This window comes from Mesoplodon bidens (assembly GCF_964165515.1).
Source record: "Mesoplodon bidens genome assembly, chromosome: 11".
NCBI classification, from domain to species: domain Eukaryota; kingdom Metazoa; phylum Chordata; class Mammalia; order Artiodactyla; family Ziphiidae; genus Mesoplodon; species Mesoplodon bidens.
The window spans coordinates 62,573,014-62,593,081 of NC_138167.1; the positions used below are offsets into that span (position 1 = coordinate 62,573,014).

Here is a 20,068-nt window from a genome sequence, read left to right on the forward strand (position 1 = left end):
AGCACCTCTGAGTGACCCTCCTCCGAACTTTGATGCCTCTTTCTGGACCTTCCCTGCCTCCAAGTGTGGACACACCAGTCGCTACAATAGCACCCCAGTGGCTGTGTCCTTGTGACCCTGACCGGCACCATCACTTACACGACTCCAGGGGTCACGTCTCTCACCTCCAGATGTGCCCCCATGGCTGTGTGCATTTGATGGAACCTTGCCCGCTCCTTCATGAAAAGCCACTGTTCCGGCTGATGGTGCAACTCACGGCCTCGTGATGGGAGGGAGCGTGTCTGTGAGTTTAAGGAAAACGTGGGGTGGGTGGAGGGCTTTCAGCATCAGGCGACTTGGTCTGATGGGAGTTTGGTGGGAGCTCCCCCATCCGTGGCCCGGGCAGGGCTTACAGTGGGAGGCGGGAGTGGAGGCAGGGAGGCCGAGCGTAGGCCACCGCTGTGCCCCGGGGAAGAGACCAGGATGGTAGAGGCTGGGGGGTGGTGATGGGGAGCAATGGACCGATTCGGAAGTATCTTGGAGGTGGACTAGGCGGGACCTACAGAGGGAGTGGATGTGGGGAGACGGGAGAGGGGGAGTGCCAAGGACCACTGTGGGGTCTGACGTGGGAGACACGCGTGTGGCCACAGCCCAGAAGGACACGCGAGAGAAGAGGCGGGGCGGGGGCTGCGGGGCGGAGGGGCGTGTAAAGGGGAACATGCATCGTGAGAGCTGCAGAGATGCAGGCGCCAGGAGGGCCAGGTGTGAGCCAGGTGGGCAGAGGGAGGTCCCAGGAGGGCAGGCGGACTCACGTCATGTTGCCCTTGAGAGGTGGCCTCCTCCCTGGCTGTGAAGCCTGCCTGGAAAGGCCAAGACTAGGGGTGTGTGTGTGTACAACGTGGGTAGGAGGGTGCAGTCTGTGTGTGTGGCTTGTGTACATAGTGTGGCTGTAGTGTACCTGTGTAGCATATAGTGCGTGTGAAGTGCAGGTGTGTAGTTTGGGCATAGTGTGTGCGCATGTGTGTATCGTGTGTGTATTGTGTGTGTGTGGATGTGTGTGTTGTGTGCATGTTCATATGCTTGGGTGTGTCCCTGGCCCAAGCCTCAGCCCCCTCCTGCCACCTCTGTCCTGACCCTAGGGCAGTGGGAAGGGCGGCGGGGAGAGGCCAGGGCACCTGAGGCAGCCAGGGGTGCAGTAAAATAGGAACAGGGCCAGGTCAGCGCCCAGACTGAGGGAGCATAGAGGCATGGATGCTGCCAGGGCCAGGGGACCAGGAGCCATGGATGGCCAAGGGCAAGGTGCAAGTGCCCTGGAGCAAGGAGGCACATTAATTTCCCAGAGATTTTGGACCAAAGCCTGGGCCCCGGGCCAGGGCTGAGGACACAGAATGGATCCGACTCCGTCTGTGCCTGTGAGACGCTCACCCAAGCCTGGCCTCACTGGGCTCCCTACCCCAGCTCCCCACAAGCTCCTACTCACCCCTCAAAGCCCTGCTCAGGTCACTCGCCTCCCTCCATCCTCTGGAGGATTTCTCCCCCTGCTCCACGCTCCCGTCACGGCCAGGACCACATGGTCTGTTGTCACACCTGTGCCCACTGCACTGAGAAAACAAGGACAGTCTGAGTCCTATTGGGGACCCCAGGGCCCAGAGCAGAGCCTGGGCTGGGCGTCACGGCTGCTCGTTCAACCCCCTCTGCCACTGGCTTGCTGTTTAACCTTGGGCAGCCTTGTGCCTCCCCAAGCTTTACTGTCCCCTCGTGTAAGTCGAGGGAAGGGAGAGAATGCTTCTACGGTGCCTTTCAACTTAGAACCTCTCTGACCTTCTACCTGGCTAATGGAGACGCCGATAGGGGACAAGAACGGATGTGGAAAGCGCTTGGAAAAGATCGTAGCAGGAAACAAAGAGAGAGAGTCTTTCTGTAGAGCAGGAGGAGGGGGGAGTTAAGGACAGAAGCTGCAAATGAAAAGGACAAAGTCTGGAGCACCTTATGGCATTTAATGTAGAATGCAGAGCGCCTGTGGAAGCAGCAGCATCAAATATTTACCAAAGCGACATTAAAAATTAACCTTTAAGATGTAGAGGTTTAAAGACCCAAAGCTCTGTGAGAAATGCCACCAGGCAGAAGAGTAAAGGGTACGGGCAGGAAGGGTACATGCTGGGCTTCAACAATGATGCCCCCAGAGCCAGGCACAGCTCCCCATGGACCCCTCCTCTATTTCCCGCTACCCGCCAGAGCAGCCTTCAGCCCTGCATCTGCAGAGGCACCTGGGCAGCCCTCCTCAGCCATAAGCCTTTCTGAGGCTCCTGTGGCCTGCAGGATAAGGACGGGCCCTCGGCTCAGCATTCATGGCCCTCTGTATTTTGCTCCTACCTCTCTGGGCAGCTGAGACCTTTAGGATGGAAAAGAGTGAGCTGCCAAGGTTGGAGGAGATTGAGGTGGGATCGGGGAACATTCCAGGCCCCGGAGTGGCATGTGCAAAGGCACTGAGGCAGAGAGAGCCAGTGCATTCATGCACCAGAAGGAAATCAAGGTGCAGGAGTGTGGGGAGAAAGGGGGAGCACAGGAGGGGAGGGATGGGAGATGCAGGGAGTGTCTGATGTGCAGGGCCATGGTGAGGGGTGGGCTTCCTGATCCCGGGACCGGGGAAACCCTCCAGGAAAGGGACAGGTGCCTTTTTAAAAGCTCCCCCTGGCAGTGAGTGGGGAAGGGAGCTGGTTGTCCAGCAGAGGCTGGCACTGTCTTGCAGGCTGGGTTGTGGCAGGAGCAGAGAAGGAAGCAGACAGCCCACGGGACCAGCTGGTGGATTGGGTGGGGGTGAGGCGCTCCAAAGACCGTGTCCCGGACTCAGGCCTGAGCCGCTGGGGAGATGCTGGTGGGATTTTTCCAAGGTGGGGACCCAGGGGCAGGCATGGCTTTGGGGATCAGCCTTGTGGAGTGTCTGCAGTCTGAGGTGCCTGTGAGCATGGATGGGGTGATGTCAGTGCCACTCACAAGTCGGGGAGGAACTTGGAGGAAAACCTGGGTTGAATCCCAGCTTGGATTTGGCCAAGGGGGCTTGTCACGGAATCATGTCGTGAAGGGGCCAGGAAGTCACCTGGGGAGAGGATGAAGTGTGGGGGAAGGGACCAGGGGACACCGGCAAAGGAGTCTGGGGAGGAGCAGCCCCGGAGGCAGACGGAGCCCAGAAGGCCTGAAGACAGGGGATCCTGGAGCGGCGGGGTCGGCCTCAGATGCCAGGACCGAATGCCCGGCCCTCTGCCCGCTGCTCCCATGATGCCCCGTGTCCGTCCCGCGACACAGTCAGCGGTTCCTGCAAACACACAGAGGCGACGGCTTGTCTGACACCCAAAGGCATCATCTCTCCTTCCCATCCGCCTGGCCTTTTACGCAGCGGCTTCTCTCTTCAGGAAGAAAGTGAGGTTTCATGTTAGATTCTTTAAAATGAAGCGGTGCCTTATGACCCCAAATCATTCTAATTTGTCCACAAACAAGACCTCTCATTTTTCCTGGAGACCCAGTGACCCACAGCTGGGGTGCGAGGGGCACTTGGGAGAGCGCTGCCCATCTCACCTGTACCACGGCCTCTCAGGACAGGTGTTTTCTGCCCATTTTATGGATGTGGAAACTAAGGTTCTGAGAGGTCTCTGGCACATTCGAAGTCAAACAGCCAGTGAGAAGCAACCTGATTCCACGGTCGGGTTCTTTACCCTCTGCTGGGAGCACCTCCACGGTGCCAGGTCTCAAGGGGGACCCAGTTAGCCCAAAGCCTCCCCAGCACACACACATACACATGCACCACACACAGAGACACTGTTCACATCACACACCCAGACATTCCACACTGACACACACACACACATACACACACATACATACACACACATACACACACACACACGCACCTTCCCTTGCTCAGCCGCTCCGTCTGCACCTGGATCACTGCCCCTCTTCATCCGTCTAGAGGCCCAACAAGCTGTCTTGCTAAAGGCAAAATAAAAATTTCCTAGAGGGTCTCTAACGACCCCGTTGTGAAACGCTTTCCCCGCCCACTTCACAGGACATCCGTGCCCTGAGTGCTTTCTGCGAGTGAGGCGTTCTCACACGCTCTGCTTCCTGGGAGCCTCACAAAGTCCCCACTTAGCAGGTGACTGACAGCAGGTGACAGCAGTCTGATGGGACCCCAGGGGCCTAGGCCAAGGCAGCTCTCGCCTGAAGCAGGGGAGGACGGAAGGAATCCCTGATCCAGAGAAGCCTGATCGCTCTGAGGCTCGTGGAGCCTGACCGTGTCTGCAGGACTAGAGTGAAGGACCCCGAGGCCGAGCTGGCAGCAGGGGGAGGAGGAGGCCAGAAGCAGGTTACGGGCTCAGGAGAGGAAGAGCCTCCTGCCAGGAAGCCTCCCTCCACAGCCCAGCTGCTGTCCTCACTAAGTAGTGAGCTCCCCGTCACTGGGGCATGCAAGGTGAGGCCAGAGGTTCATTTCCTGAGGTTGGTCACTGTTTCCCAGTTGAAGTATATAAAGTGCCCATCTTGATGCTACAGCTTGGTGAATTTCAATCTGAAATTGAAACATTCCAACACCCAGAAGGCTTCCTCGCGTCCCCTCAACACCACTCCTCTGACGTCCAGCCCCTGAGTGATTTTGCCCAACCGTGGGCTGTTCCTAGGCTGGAATTGGCTGGTGTGGGGCCTGGGGTCAGTGTCTCTCACGCAATATTTTATCTATGAGGTGAATTCCCCCATGTTGTTGGGCATGTCAAGAGCCTATTCTTTTCACTGCTGTGTAGTACTCCATCATGTGGATGTAGCACACTCTGCTTATCCCTTTACCTGCTGAGGACATTTGGGTTGTTTCTATTATCCATAAAGCTGCTCTGAACATTCACAGCCAAGTACTCTGGTGAATGGGTGAACACATTTCTCTTGGGTGTCGTACAAGTGTCCTGTGGCTGCTGCAACCAGTGACCACAATCTCAGTGGCTTAGAACAGCACAAATTATCCTCTTATAGTTCTGATGGGCAGAAGTTCAAAATGAGCCTTATGAACCCCTAATATTCAGGTGCTGGCAGAGCTGGTTCCTTGGAGGTTCCGAATCTGTTCCCTGGGCTTTGCCAGTTTGTGGAGGTGACCTGTGTTCCATGGCGTGTGGGCCCTTCCTTTGATGGCATCCCTTTGACCTCTGCTTCCATCCTCACATCTCTTTCTCTGACTCTGACCGTCCTTCCCCCCTCTTTTAAGGACCCTTGTGATGACCCCAGGCCCACATGGAAGATCCTTCCTAATCCCAAGAAAGGCCAGAGTTAGGGCTGCTGTGATGGGGTATTCCTTCTGGGCTGGGCACTGTCCAAGCACTTTCTATGCCTAGTCTCACTTCACTCTCCCAACAGCCCTACAAAGGGGGACTCCTATTTCTCCTATTTACAAGTGAGGAAACCGAGGCTCAGGAAGGTAGTGTGACTTGCGCAGAGTCACATATCTGGCTAGTGGTGGAGCTAGGAGTCCAGCCTGTGCTGCCAGGTAACCAGTCTCCCCATCACAAGGCCCTCGACTCATTCGCACCAGCAGAATCCCTTTCACCACGTGAGGCCACATTCACAACCTCTGGGGATTAGGATGGGGACCTCTTTGGGGGCCTGAGTTCTACTCACACAGGTTTATATGTAGCATCATGGGACAGGCATATATTCAACTTCAACATGTACAGCTCCCCCAGTTTCCCAAAGCAGATGAACCATTTTGCACTCCCCAGGTTGTGGGTGAGAGTTCCTCCTCCCCCACCTCCTCACCAGTCTTTCTCATCTTAGCCCCTTGTTTCAGGGGGCTTGTAGGGCAGCTCCCTGCAGTAGTTTTACGTTGCATTTTCTCCATGCTTGCGTTTCACGTTCTATCCTCATTACACGAGCACACCTCCTCCATGCCGCCCCCCATGACCACACCTTCTGCCACTAAGAGGTCACCTTCTGTGCTGGGGGACTCTGCTCTCCCCTCCGTGGGAGTGCCCTCTTACCACCCTGGTGGTCCCGCATTGTTCACCCCTTTGTGAGAAGTTGCTGTGAGGACGCAATAGAAATTGAGCTGAAAGCTCCTGTCCCCACTCCCGGCTTATTGTCCCCACTAGATCCAGGCTGAGCTCTTATCAGTGCCGTGGGCACAGTTTCTGCAGCTCACCTTGCAGTTTAGTCATGTTGTGCCTCCTGAGGCCTCTGCTTTTATCCTGAGCAGTTATTGTGACAGATTCTCAGCCTTCTGGAAGCGTTCATTGTTATTCAAATTGCCAGGTGCTCTGTCTTATCTCCCCGGTTAGGTTGCAGAAGCCAGCTGGAGACCCTCCTTATCCTGGTGGGCCCCATCTGGGTCCCAGCCCTGCATCCTCTCTCCAGGGCAGCAGTGCCTGCTGCTCAACTGGCCTCCCCACAGCCAGCCTATCCAGGCCGCCACCCTGCACCTGAGGGGTGGCAGTGCAGCCCAGTGGCTGGCAGCACAGCCTGGACTCCTGGCTCTGCCACTAGCCAGATATGTGACTCTGCGCAAGTCACACTACCTTCCTGAGCCTCGGTTTCCTCACTTGTAAATAGGAGAAATAGGAGTCCCCCTTTGTAGGGCTGTTGGGAGAGTGAAGTGAGACTAGGCATCGAAAGTGCTTGGACAGTGCCCAGCCCAGAAGAGACACCCCATCACAGCAGCCCTAACTCTGGCCTTTCTTGGGATTAGGAAGGATCTTCCATGTCTACGTCCCGGAGCCCTGGGATCTCATGTAGTGCCTTCACCTGGCAGTTGAAGGGCTCGGTGGATGCCTGTCTAGCCTCAGCCCAGCAGGAAGATCCTGCGTCACCTGCTGTGACCCTCTGATTGGCCTTGGCTCAGGCTGCGCCCTCCTCCTGGTGTGCCTTCCCCCACTTCCTGACATGAGTTTTCCCTGGGTCCCCGCCCCCATCCAAGCCACGCCCCCAGCCACTCAGCACTGACATAGTGCGGATCTTTCGCTCTTGTTTTAGGGTCCCAGTGTGGCTCCCCCCTATCTCAGAGCACTCGAGGGCTGGGCCCACTCCTTCCAGGTCTGTGTCTCAGCACCCAGCCCAGGCCTGGCAGAAGATGCCACCAGCAGGGGCTTCCAGAAGGCATCATTCTGCTTTGGTCTCCACTGCATGGGGAGCCATTGTTTTTGAACCAGCTCCCCAATGATGGACATTTCTTTGATCCTAATCCTCCACTTTTACCCACATTACTGCAATAAATGAGCTTGTAAGAATTTTGCCCTTGTGAGAGTATTTGTAGGATAATGGTTAAGTGGAATTACTGGGTCAGAGGGCATGCGCATCTATAACTTGGGTGCGCGCCAAGCTGCCTTCCAGGAGTGACCTGATGTCCCTCCCACCAGCACAAAGCAGAGGTTTCCCCCCCAGAAACCAGCAAATACATGGTGCACTCAACCTTTTTGATCTCTGCAGACGTGATGAGTGGAGGAATGTAGAAGCTTCCTTTGGTCTGTGCTCTGGAATGCTTTCTCATGGCTTTCATTTGCATTTCTCTTATTTTAGACTTTGGATTTGCCATTGGACAGTTTCTCTCTTTCTTTTTGGCAATTGCTTTGTTTAGATTCTCTTTTCCTGGATTCTCTGGGCAGTTTCTATTGTCTTGGAAATTCACCCATCCCATCACAAAGTTTCTGATTTTGTTGCACAGGCGTTGAGTGGGTAGGCTCCCTCGTTCTTCTCTTGTTATTTGTCTGTTCCCCCCATCTTTCCTGAGTGCCTGCTCTGTGCCAGGTGTCGTTATTGGTCCTGGGGGTAGAGTAGTGGGCCAGCTCCCATTTATATGGAGGCTACAGACAATTTAAAATACGTGTGGAATTCCCTGGTGGTCCAGCGGTTAAGACTCTGCGCTTCCACTGCAGGGGACGCGGATTCCATCCCTGGTCAGGGAACTAAGATCCCACATGCAGGGCGGCACCGCCAAATAAAAAATAAAATAAAATACATACGTACATAAAATATGTGGACTGTTAGATGGTGATAAGTGCTAGCGAGAAAAACACTATGAGAGCAGGGAGGGAGTTGATGATGGAGTCCAACTTTCAATAAGGTGGTCAGAGAAGGTCTCAGTAATAGGTGACTTGAAGGACATAAGGGAATAGCCACGTGTTTATCTGGGAGAAGAGAGGGAAGCATGCTGGTGCAGGTGCTGTCTTGGTCTAAGTTCTTGGAGAAACACAACCAATAGGATAGATTTCGATACAGATATAGATATAGTATAGACATAGATGTAGATATCTATATATAAATCTAGATTATAGATAGATATCTCTATATAAATATATGTCTATATATAATACAGATAAAATATGTAAAATCTACATAGAGATAGCTATATATATAAAGAGACTTACTCCAAGGAATTGGCTCATGCAGATTTGGAGGCTGAGAAGTCCCAAGACCTGTAGTTGGCAAGCTGGAGATCTAGCAGGGCTGATGGCCCAGTACCACTCCAAGTCTGAAGGCCTGAGAACCAAGAGAGCCAATGGTGTAAATTCCAGTCCAAATCCAAGTCTGAAGGCAGGAAAAGACTGATGACCCAGCTCAAAGACAGGAAGGCAGAGAGGGAATTCTCCCTTCCTCTGCCTGTTTCTTCTATCCAGGCCCTCAGTGGATTGGAGGAGGTTTGCCTGCATTGGGTAAGTGATCCACTTGACTCAGTCTACAGTTTCAGAGATGAATCTCATCCAGAAACACCCTCACAGACACACCCAGGACCACGTGTGATCAAATATCCGGGCACCACCCCTGTGGCCCAGTCAAGTTGACACGTAAAATGAGCCATCGCGGCTGGAGTGGAGTGAGCAAAAAAGAGAAGATAAGGGATGTGACCAGAGCGGATGGAGAGGGAGGTCTTTGGCTTCTACTCTGAGTGAAATGGGAGCCAATGAGCACAGGAGGGACATGATATGTGACACGGATTTTCACAGGATCCCTCTGGCTGCTGTATGGAGAATAGACAGAAGAGCTTGATAAGCGAGGAGGCCATGGTAGAAGCAATGGAGGTGGCAGAAAGGCAAGGTTGATGTATACATCTGAAGGATTTACTAGTGGACTGGATTTGGGGGTGAGAGAAAGAGAGGGGCCAAAGATGCTCTGGGACTCTGTTGGAGTTGTATTTACTGAAGTCAGGAAAATTGTGGGAAAAGCTGATTTGGGGCAGAGGATCGGGATTTTAGTTTTGAGCATATTAAGTTTGAGATGCCTATTAAATATACAGTTGGTGATGTCAAGTAGACAGCTTGAAGCTATGGTGTGAGCTTGAGGCTGAAAGAGACATTAATGTATGTAGAGTAGTTAATTCCTTGGGAGGACATGATTTCCTCAGGAGTGAGTAGATATGGAAAGAAGAGGAGACCGAGAAGATGGGGAGGGACCCACGGAGGAGCTTGAGAAGAAGCAGCAAGAAAATTAGGAGAACCAAGAGAGGGGCCTGGAGTGTCCTGGAAGCAAGAGAAGTGATCACCTGTGTCAGTGCTGCCAAGAGGACAAGTAAAAGGAAGGCTGAGAATTGACCACTGGATTTAGCAACATGGAGGTCTTTGGTGACCTTAACAAGGGTAAACTCTGCAGAAGAGTTGGGTCAAAAGCCTATTTAGAGGGGTTAAGAGATAGTGGAGAAGCAGAATTGGAAAGGAAAAGTACACATAACTTTTAAGTGGTCACTTTCTCCTTCTGCTTTATTAGAGTCACCAACAGTTAATGTGTCCTGTTTTTCAAAAAGAATAAGAAATTGGATTTATTTATTCATTTCTTCCTTTTATGTTTTTAACTTCATTTCAGTTTTAATTTATCAAGTGCTTTCCAATGCCTTCCTTCAGTATTTTTCCTTTTTTTCCCTAATTTTTGAGCTGGATAGCTAATTCATGTTCTCTTATTTATTAATATAAATATTTAAAGCTATAAATTTTCCTCTGAGCATTGCCTTGGCTGCATCTCACAAGTTCTGAAATGTAATCTTTTTATTTTCATTATTGTCTAGATATTCTGCAACTTTGATTTTTTGCTCTATCTTTGACACAAGAGTTATTTTAAAGCATTTTTAAACTTCTTGGGTTTTGTTTTCTGGTTTTGCTATTAACATTTTCAAATTCTAGTGTATTGTGATCAGAGAATGTTGTCTTACATCTACTTTTTGGAATTTAATTTCTTTGTGGCCCGATAATTGCTTTTTGTGTGTGCATTTTCAAGAGCATTTGAACAGAAGGAAGATTCTGTTTAATACACACACATAGGGCTTCCCTAAGGCTTCCCTGGTGGTGCAGTGGTTAAGAATCTGCCTGCCAATGCAGGGGACACAGGTTCAAGCCCTGGTCCGGGAAGATCCCACATGCCGCAGAGTAACTAAGCCCATGCACCACAACTACTGGACCTGCACTCTAGAGCCCACAAGCCACAACTACTGAGCCCGCGTGCCACAACTACTGAAGCCCATGTGCCTAGAGCCCATGCTCCGCAACAAAGAGAAGCCACCACAATGAGAAGCCCATGCACTGCAATGAAGAGTAGCCTCTGCTCGCCACAACTAGAGAAAGCCCATGTGCAGCAATGAAGACCCAATGCAGCCAAAAACACACAAATAAATAAATAAATAAATTAAAAAAAATACACACACATACTATGTTATTAATTAGGTTATTTGGCTCTCTATACCTTATTTATGTTTTTGTCAACTTAATCTGTGAGGGACTGAGAGAGGTGAATTAAAATGCACCAATATTACCATACTCTGTCTTTTTCTTCCTACATTTTCAGATTTCTTGCTCTATGAATGTTGAGACTGTTATTTGGTGCAAAGACACTCATTACTTTAAGTCCTCATGGTGACTCTCATCCTTGATCCCCACACAATGCCTTCTTTTTCTCATTCTCTATTTCTTGCCCTGACTTCAGCTTTGTCTAACATTCAGATCAAGACCCCTGGTATCTCTTGGTTTGCACTTGTTTTGTTTCTGCCCATTCTTTCTTGTGTAATTGTGGCAAAACACATAACAAAATTTACCATTTTAACCACTGTACCATTCAGTGGCATTAAGTACATTCACACTGTTGTACAACCATCACTACTGTCCATCTCCAAAACTTTTTCATCATCTACGCATCCTATTATATGAAACCTTTCTGAGTTATTCTACCTTCAGTGGATTTTGCTTGTAATCCAGTCTGAGTCTTTTTTTTTTTTTCAGCAAGTGTGTATGGCTCATTAACATTTACTAATATGGGAGCTACATTTAGTCTTAGTTCTGTCATCATAGTTTATGACACGCTTTCTGCTTTTATAGCTTTTGTGGGGGTTGTCAATTTTCACCATATGGCCTCTGTTTTCTTTGTTTTATTTTTTGTGTATATATCTTCTGACAATTTGGAAAGCTGTGTTTTTCATCCCATAGTTATCTTCATAATTATACTGTCATATGATACCCTTAATCCTCTATTTCTTTAGACAGTGTTTATTTTCTCCCTACTATGAATGATGCCCAAATTAGAACATATCTACTCTCCCTCCCCTTCTCTCACTTCCATCAAATGATTTTAGTTGATTATATTATATTAGTTTTTCCATTTACCTTTGTACCTCTAATGTTATTTCCATCTCTAACTGATATTTTTGGACTCCCAACTATAAGCAAATAAGACATAGTTTACATGTATTACCTCCTTCTTTCTGACCTCCACCTTCCCTACTATAGTTTATATTGGTTCTCTGTTTTCTTTTTTGTTCTTTTCTATAACAGTCACAATACACTAGTTTCAGACATAGTCCTACAGTTAAATAGATTCTCATTGCTAGTACTCTTGCCAGAGTTGCTCTATTTACCCTTCGTTATCCTAAGGTATAGGATATTATCCTTTATTATCCTCTATGTATCCTCTGTTAATTTATGCAAGAAGGGCTCATGGGAGCTATAAATCAAAAATGTGTTTTTAAAAGTTTTTCTGTTGACTTTATACTTAAAATCGGGTTCATCTGGGCTTTAAATTCTTGCTTCATTCATTCATTCAACAAAGACTTATTATGTGTACCAGTTACTGCTCCAGATCCTGGCAATACCAAAATGAACACAACACACAAATACCTTCACCCTCATGTAGCTTATTTTCTAGTTGGGAGAGACAAACAATAAGCTAGACCAGTAAGTAAAATATTTGGTGTACTGGATGTAAGATGATAAAGCAGGTGATGCGGGACCACGGAATCTGTCACCCAGAGCCCAGTGATGCAGAATGGGGTGTTGACTCTGCCATTTGGAGTATCAAGCCCTCTGGAAAGATGGACTTTGTTGGCTTAACCCCTCCATTAACTTCCCCCCTTGCCCCTGGAACACACTGGAGTTTGGTGGAAGATGGTTTATCTGTTAGTAGCTGTAATCAGATACAAGTTGCAGAAACCCAGCTACAGTGGTGTGGAGGTGCACAATCTGGGGCTGCCACCAGAACCAGGTTTCTCCCTGCTTCCCACTCCAGCCACATTAGTGAAGGTCCTTTGTTCTCACGCTCTTCCTCTGGATCCATGTCCCCTTCCCAGTAGACTTCCACTTGCATAGCATTGGCCAGAGTGGGTATGTGACCACTCCGGTCTGCAAGGGAGTATGGGAAGGTGAATATTTGTGACTGGGTAATAGCCCCTATAAATGGCTATAGGACACGGGATTCACTGTGTCTGCCAGAGATGGAGTTTGTATTTCTGTTCCTCATTATCCTTGTTTAGAGGTGATCTCAAGAGGAGAAAGAACAAAGGCAACTCAACTCTGCCAATCAAAGCTGTAAGTGCCCCGTGGGCTGGTGTTTACACTCTTGACCTTATCCCAGTGATCTCGTGACCTGTCAATGTGCCAGGAGTGTCCTGGTTTCCTCTCCATGACTTTGTATGATATGGTCCTATCCAGTGGTGTGACACCAAGATTCACAATGGTTCTTTTTATTATTATGAGTGTTATCTGTATCTGTTCTTAATATTTTCTAGTTTGTTATAACAAGGGTGACCATCTGGTTTATCATCCAAAGTAGAATACTTTTGAGGCTGAAAAGGGAACAATATTAAAAATTATGTCAGAACAATAAGTATTAACCGGGACTATCCTAAGCCAAGACATATAATCACCCTGGTAACAACTGAGGTAAAAAAACACTGTTGGTTTTATAAGTTGATCTGGTTTTGTCTTACAGATTGAAAATTGTATCTTTGTATCTGCACTCTCTGTTCTAATAATTAGCCTGTTGATTCTCTTGGGTTTTCTATGTACATGATCTGCCAATAATGGTAATTAGGGTTCTTCTAGTCCACTCCTGACACTCTATGCTCTTTTCTTGTCTTGTTGCTTGGGCCAGGGGCACTAGTGCTGTATGAAACCATAGTGACAGCAGACCTGCTTGTCTTGCTTCCAGCCTTCAAGTCAAACAGGTCTCAATATCTAGAAGACAAAAAAATGTCATGTGCTCAGAGAAAAACCTGGGTTCTCCTGGAGCTGAGGCCAGAGAGAAATGTCCCCAGTGCATCCCCATGGAGGAGACACTATGTGATACTTTGTTCCCTTCTACTTCCCTAGAAAACCCTTTTGCCGTGCCTCAGGATGGGGGAGGTGAGACCCAAAGCACCTGGCTCAGACTCCAAGAAGTACCACTTCAAGACGCCAGGGAGAGCCAAGACGGCCGCGGTGGTGGCAGAGGAGAAAACACTGCTTGTGCCGAACCCTTCCTCGGACTTCTAACACTACAAGCAAACCCAGGGGTGGGGGCCGGGTGCAGGGAGGGGCTTCTGAGCCACCCGTCTGCAAGCAATAGTCCCATTTTGGGCTGGTGGCTTCTGAGAGGTGGTGCCATGGTGGACTCAGGATGACCGACACAGCTGCCCCGGCCAAGTGAAGCCGGGAGGATTCAGGCCATGTGTCGTACCTGTGCGTGGTTCCCTTGCCTCTGCTTCCTCCTGTAGTGGCCTGTGGGCCTCTCTGTGTCAGAATATTGAATGTGAGTGTGTGTGCGTGTGTGTGTGATCAGGGGTATCCTTTTTGCTTGTTTGATTGGTTTTATTGGGGTCCCCCCAAGTTCTCTGATGGGCCTGAGTCACCTTGTGCTGGGGGTCTGGCCCAGTGTCCGGGCTCCAGGTTCTTGCAGCAGCTGTGAGCCAGACGGAGTGGGCAAGCACAGGTCACAGCCCCACTGTGTCTCAGGGGGTGCTGGGGATGCGAAATGCAGGTGGGGTTTTGTTCTTATGGAATTTGTTCCCATAATGACAGTGATAATGAGAGACACGTCTCAGGCCATCCTCGGGGCAGGCACTAGGTTATCTTCACGTACGCCCTCTCTCATCACCTGGGAGGTGGGTGGGATGAACTCCCTGCAGAAATGGCCCACGTCTCACAGCCAGGAGGAGACCAGCCCTCGGTTTGACCTCAGAGGTATAAGAACCCAAAGTCCAAGCTCCCCAGCCCAGGGTACCCCCAACATAGTCCCTGGAGAATCTCCCCAGTGGCTTCTCAGTGGATGGGCCATCACCCAAGCTCTCCACCGTCGCTGCTGCAGGACCCGCCTACACAGGGCACATTCTGGTTAAGCACCTACTGTCTGCCAGTCCTCTGCTGGGCAGCAATCGGGAAGGGAGATGAGTCAGGCTGGCCTCGTCCCTGCCCTGGGGGAGCTGCATCTGGTGGGAGAGACAGACACACAGATCTTTGCTGGATAGAGTGATGAGCACTGTGGAAATGCAGAGGGGAAGGTTCTAGAAGCTCTTCCCATCTAAGGTGGGACTTCCACAAAAACTTGGATGCCCGTAACATCTGTCCACAGAGCTCACCACCGCCACCACCCACCCCGCCAGCCCGGGGGCACACACATGGAAGGGCATGACCTAGGAAATGATCACATAAATCCCCGAGGGCCAAGGTGGCAGTGTAGACACCCTCATTCCCTTGGTGTTAGTGAAGCCAAAAATCTCCCCCAGCGCCCAGCTGGGTGGGCCCGGCTCCTCTGTTCACATACCCTCACTCAGCAGGACTCAGTGTCTTCCACAGACCCTCTGCCCATCAGACGTGGCAGTGAGCAGGCAGGCCCCTGCTCGTGGTGCTGGTGTCCTAGCTGGGGGAGAAGACAGGGAAGAAATAAGCAGTGAATAAGGAAGTTAGCAATAACAGTGAGCCCTAAGCCGAGAATTTGGTCAAAACAATGTTCGTGGGGGTCCTGTTGAGCTTGGGTGGTCTGGGAAGGGCTTTCTGAGCAGGCTAAGCCCAGCTCTGAAGGATAAGCAAGAGCCAGCCATGGACATTAAAGATACTCCAGGCAGAAGGAACAGCTAGTGCAAAGGCCCTGAGGCAGCAACTAGCTTGATGCTTTCAAGGAACCAAAAGAAATCCAGGTTGGCTGGGACACAGAGGAAGGGCGGAAAGAGAGGTGGGTGAGAGCCCAGATGCCGTGGTCCCCTGTGAGTCACCTTAGCCTGGAAAAACATAACACCTGTCCTTTGATAAAGCAGAAAGAAGTTTCCAGGGTGTCAAGCATTTTCCATCCAGCCTGGCTTTTCATCCTCTCAATGCCCATAAAGAAGGGACTCTCTGCATTTCGTGGACTAGGATGCTGAGCCTCAGATGGGTCAAGTGGCTTGCCCAAGGTCACACAGGCAAGCTAAGGAAGACCCAGACCTGTGGCTTGAGTCCCGTCTTCTCCAGACAGTGCTACCAGGGCCCAGGTGTACAGGTTTGGCAGAGGCAATGTCAGATAACCTTTGCTTGGGGTCTTGATTAGGGATAGACGTGGCTTGCTTTACCCTGGACACTGAGACGTGCCAGGACCTGCCCCTGGGCCTTGTCCATGCAGAGCAACAGTTGCCATGGAGGGGTGCTCAGCAGCCATTCAGCCCAGCTGGATCAGCAAACACCTGCATCCCATATGCATAGCCTCGGGAATCAGAGAAACCTGAGCCTTGGGGAGAGGGGTGTGGGCACAGAGCCAGATTCTGACGTCAGCTCTGCACTGAGACCAGTGTGACCTCAGGCAAGTTCTGTGCCTTCTCTGCCTTCACTAAAAGGAAGGGCTCAGACCAGGTATTTTTAGGGGGCTTGCATCTCTGGCTTCCTGCGGTTCCGGGTGCTGCTCATGCAGCTGTTCACACGGAGACGCTTCCTCTGCCAAGAAGGAGCTGGTGGCCTTGCCTCTCTGCCCCGAACACTAGAGCCAGAGGTCACTGTCACAGAGACCAGCAGGGGCTAGGGTTCCCCTGATCTGCATCCTGGGCTTGAGAACTTGCAAGGCACTGCTCCTGACTCCACCAGAGGTCTTTCCAGGAATGACTGATGACCCCGTGGTGGAGGTTTACTGGTGCAGCCGGGCTGGGGATCAGAACGTCTGTTGTATGCAGGCGGCCCCTCATCGTGAAGCTCAGCAGACATCACAGACTTAGCAAACTGACACAGGGCAGCCTGGGATGCAGGGGACGGAGTGCAGGGACCCACAGCACTCGCTGCCCCTTCCCTGCTGGGTGGTATTGGGCAAATCGCTTCACCTCTCTGAGCCTCACCTGTCAAGTGTGTGGGCTGTTGGCGTGGGACGGAGTGGCTGAGGGGAGAGGTCAGTGTGCGTGGGTGTGAATGCCCATCTGAAAGGCACACGTGTGTGGTTCATTCCCTCTCAATGTCAAGGGCTCCTCAAAGCCCCTGGGACATGAGCCATCCCGATAAAAACCTGCCCCATCCTACCATGGCAGGCAGACGTGCCAATGAGTAGAGTGTCCCTGAGAATATGATGCAGGGTAGTGACAGGTTCAAGTAGAGATTTACAGAGTTAGTGTTTTTTAGTGACTCCCTAACCTGATTTTTCGAGCTGCCTAGTTTTACTTTTTACTGTGAGCTTCTGGCTATAACCACATAATTTGTAAAAATAACAATAATAATACTACAAAAAGAAAAACAAAAAGAAGAGAAAGAAGATGGCAATATATCCGCTGAGGAACTTGTCTTTGACTCCCTGTATTTGTAAGAACTTTTTCCCACTGGGAACTGTGTGTTATAACGAGCAGTTTTATGCTTTCCTTCTCATTTGTGTATAGTGTAATTGTGCGTTTTGGAATCTCTACGCAGAACCAATACCTGGTAGCACCCATGGGCCTCTCTGCCCCCACCTGAACCTCTGAGATCCCCCTGCACCTCAAGGAGCTGCCCGCCAGCACAGAAGGGCCTGGGGCCGCCAGCTACCAGCCTGACATCTGACGCCGACCGGGACCTATAGGAAACAGGCCTTAACTGAAAGCACATGCACACGCACACACACACATGCACACATGCACACATGTGATTCTGCAGGTAGATCCCATCTCTCTGATGAACCCATCTCTGATGCTTTAGAGAAATAACAGGTAGGCAGCTAGCATTCCTGGAGTGGTGGCGTATCCCCTCTTCATCCAAAAAACCCTTCAGGCAAATTCAGCCCCATGGCTAGAAAGGAAGGCTTGGGGGCATCAGGGAAAACACAGCCAGGAATGGGGGTTAACAGGCTTCTTCTACCAAGAGACGCTTCTCAGCTCACCATCAAATCAAAAGCTCCCTTTAGGCCATTCCCGTCATATCGAGCCTGGCACTGTCTCCCATGTACCCAGCAGGCCCCCAGACCCCTGTCCACACCAGGCCAGTGTCCCGGCCCTCTGCTGTCCCTCCAGACCACGGTCCCTGCCCAGACCCCATCTCCTGGCTCCTCTGACACCCCATTTACTGTGTCTCCTAGAGGTCGTGCCGTAAAAGAAGATTAGTTTCCCAGAGTCACAGACTTTTTAAAAATTGTTGATTGATTTATTTTCATTTTTTCAGCTTGGCTGATTGATCCCCAGCAATGGCAGAAGCCATGCCTTAGGTGGCCCTCAGAGGTGAATTTGCAGATTCTGCAGTGATCCAAGTTGACATGATAGCCCCGAGAGGAGTTGCTGGGGGCATTTCTTGTCCATGTGGAGGGGCAGCCACGTCACTGCAGACACGTCTGGGTGGGCTCCCCTCTCTGCAGCAACCTTGGGGGATTCTTATCTTACTGCTCACCTGGCGAGCATAGACAGTGTCTACCTGTACCCACTGGCCATCTGAAAGGTCAGCAGGGCAGCCACCCACCCAGTGAGTGGGTGACACTCTGGTCACTGCCACCTGCAGCCCCAGAACTCACCACCAGCCTGGAATGATGTCCTGTCCCCTCCAGAAAACAAACACGGCACACCCTCCGTCCGACCAATGCCACGCCAGGCTCCCCAGCCCCTCCTTACAGCACAAATGCAGCCCCAGATGGTGATTAAGTGAATGTATGCAGCTTTGGAGCCCGTGGCCTGAAAACTTGAATGTTGAGTTTAGCAGTCAGGTGAGGTAGAAGATTCTAGAAATTCCATTTGTTCATGCATGCATTCATTCATCTATTCAACAAATATTTACCCAGTGCCCCTCCGGGAGCTGTTCCTGCTGTAGACGGAGATGTCAGGGAACATGCAGTGTCTGAGGGAGAGGCTGGGATCACCTGTGAAATGACTTGTTGTGCCTAACGGTTAGGAATGCTCAAATTCATAAGGAGAATAAGTGACCTTGGAGGTGGCATTGTCTTCCCCCCCGCCCCGCCCCCAAGTTTTCAGTCCAAGATGCTGCCAGACAGTTGGTGCTAGATAGATGCTTGATGAGTGAGCAGCTTTGACTATTAGTTACACTCTACCTAAAACTCCTATCTTCACGTCAAAGCCCTGACCTGTTTGCCCTTGCTGGACTGAAATTCAGGGCTGCTGCAGTGCCCACCTCCAGGGGGCACCATTTCTATAGACTGTGCTGTGAACAGTGACCCCAGGGATGGTGCAGTGAGGTGCCCTGTGAATTGCCCTAAACTGCTCTCCGAAATGTGCAGGATCCCATCAAAGTCAGCGAACCCCAGAAAGGGTCACCGTGCACATGATCAAAACTTACAGATTACACGGCCTCTGTGGGCATCCAGTGTGGCCACAACTGGAACCAAACTGGTGTCCCCAAGGGAATCTCTTCTTGGAAACTCACCTCAAGTTCTCACCTCGGTTCCTTCCTGTCTCTTCCCCATCTTCTAGGTTAAAGCTAGTGGGATACGTCACTGTCAAATAACCAAACAGTCAGGGTCTGGGTGATGGGCAATAACTAAGTGGGGACTGCGAGAGTGGGGGGCTTTGTCACCCTGACAAGGTAGGAACCCCACCCCAGGGTCGGTGTGTCCTCCCCAGGATCAGCCGGACAAGGGCGCAGACACCATGGGACAGCCTTGTCTCTCTCCTGTAAACCCCTACTTCACGTGAGCAGGCTGATAACTGGGAAAACCAAAAACCAATAATATTCCTAATAATAATAATATAATGTAATAATAATAATAATGTGTTTTACACGGACCGCTGTTGCACTGCTTTTGTCTTTATATACAGTAGTTTTTATAAAGACGTCCTTAGGTTTTAATAAAGGAGTGTCACGTCAACTCTTCCCTGTATTAAAATTTGCTTTAATGTTTCAAAAATGTGCTCGGGGGAAGCTGCGCTCACATTTGTTGGCACTCTGTCGGGAGGGTGGACGGCCAGGGCCTGGGGTCTCAGCTAAGAAGCTGCTGGGGTGCTGTTAGGGGCAGCTGATCACATGGGTCCCTCCGGGAAGCCTCAGAGGGTCCAGCCCAAGGGCAGATGGAGAGGCCTGATGGACACCACCTCCCAGAGGGCAAGAGCCGGGTTGGAAAGGAGACAGAGCCTCCAAAGGGGCACTGGCGGGCGGCAGGAGGGGCTGCAAGCCGCGGGCCGTCAGCGACGATTGCTGGGGATGCAGCGCCGCCCCCTCGCACACACCCCCTCCAGCATCACCCCCTTCCCCTGCGCCTGAGGCTGGGGCAGCGTGAGAGCAGCTCTGCGGGTCAGTGTGTTTCCAGGCCTGGCTCAGAAGACGGCCCCCAGTGGCTGAGTCCACCTCCAGCCGATGGGTCCACGGAGGAGGACCAGACCCCCTGCTCCAGCAGGGACAGACACACTTATTGGGCAAATAGGGGTTTTGCACCTCCAACAACTGTTGCCCAAGGGGGCCACGTTGGAGCCTCTCCACCCCATCCTCAA

At 51.0% G+C, this 20,068-nt stretch overlaps 1 protein-coding gene across 3 annotated transcripts in view; it reads left to right on the plus strand.

Annotated features, from left to right (window-relative positions):
- Positions 1–19,414, plus strand: part of SHISAL1 (shisa like 1) — an 80,772-nt gene extending 61,358 nt beyond the window's left edge. The window contains exons 5-6 of one of the 3 annotated variants that reach the window (XR_014017094.1): positions 8,389–8,651; positions 13,560–19,414. Coding sequence is in view for 2 of the 3 variants with exons in the window: in XM_081249609.1 (XP_081105735.1) it covers position 13,560 (1 nt within the window). In the remaining variant the exon portion in view is untranslated. The remainder of the gene's footprint in view (positions 1–8,388; positions 8,652–13,559) is intronic. The other 2 variants (XM_081249609.1, XM_081249610.1) reach the window with 2 other exon arrangements.
- Positions 19,415–20,068: the final 654 nt, after the last annotated feature.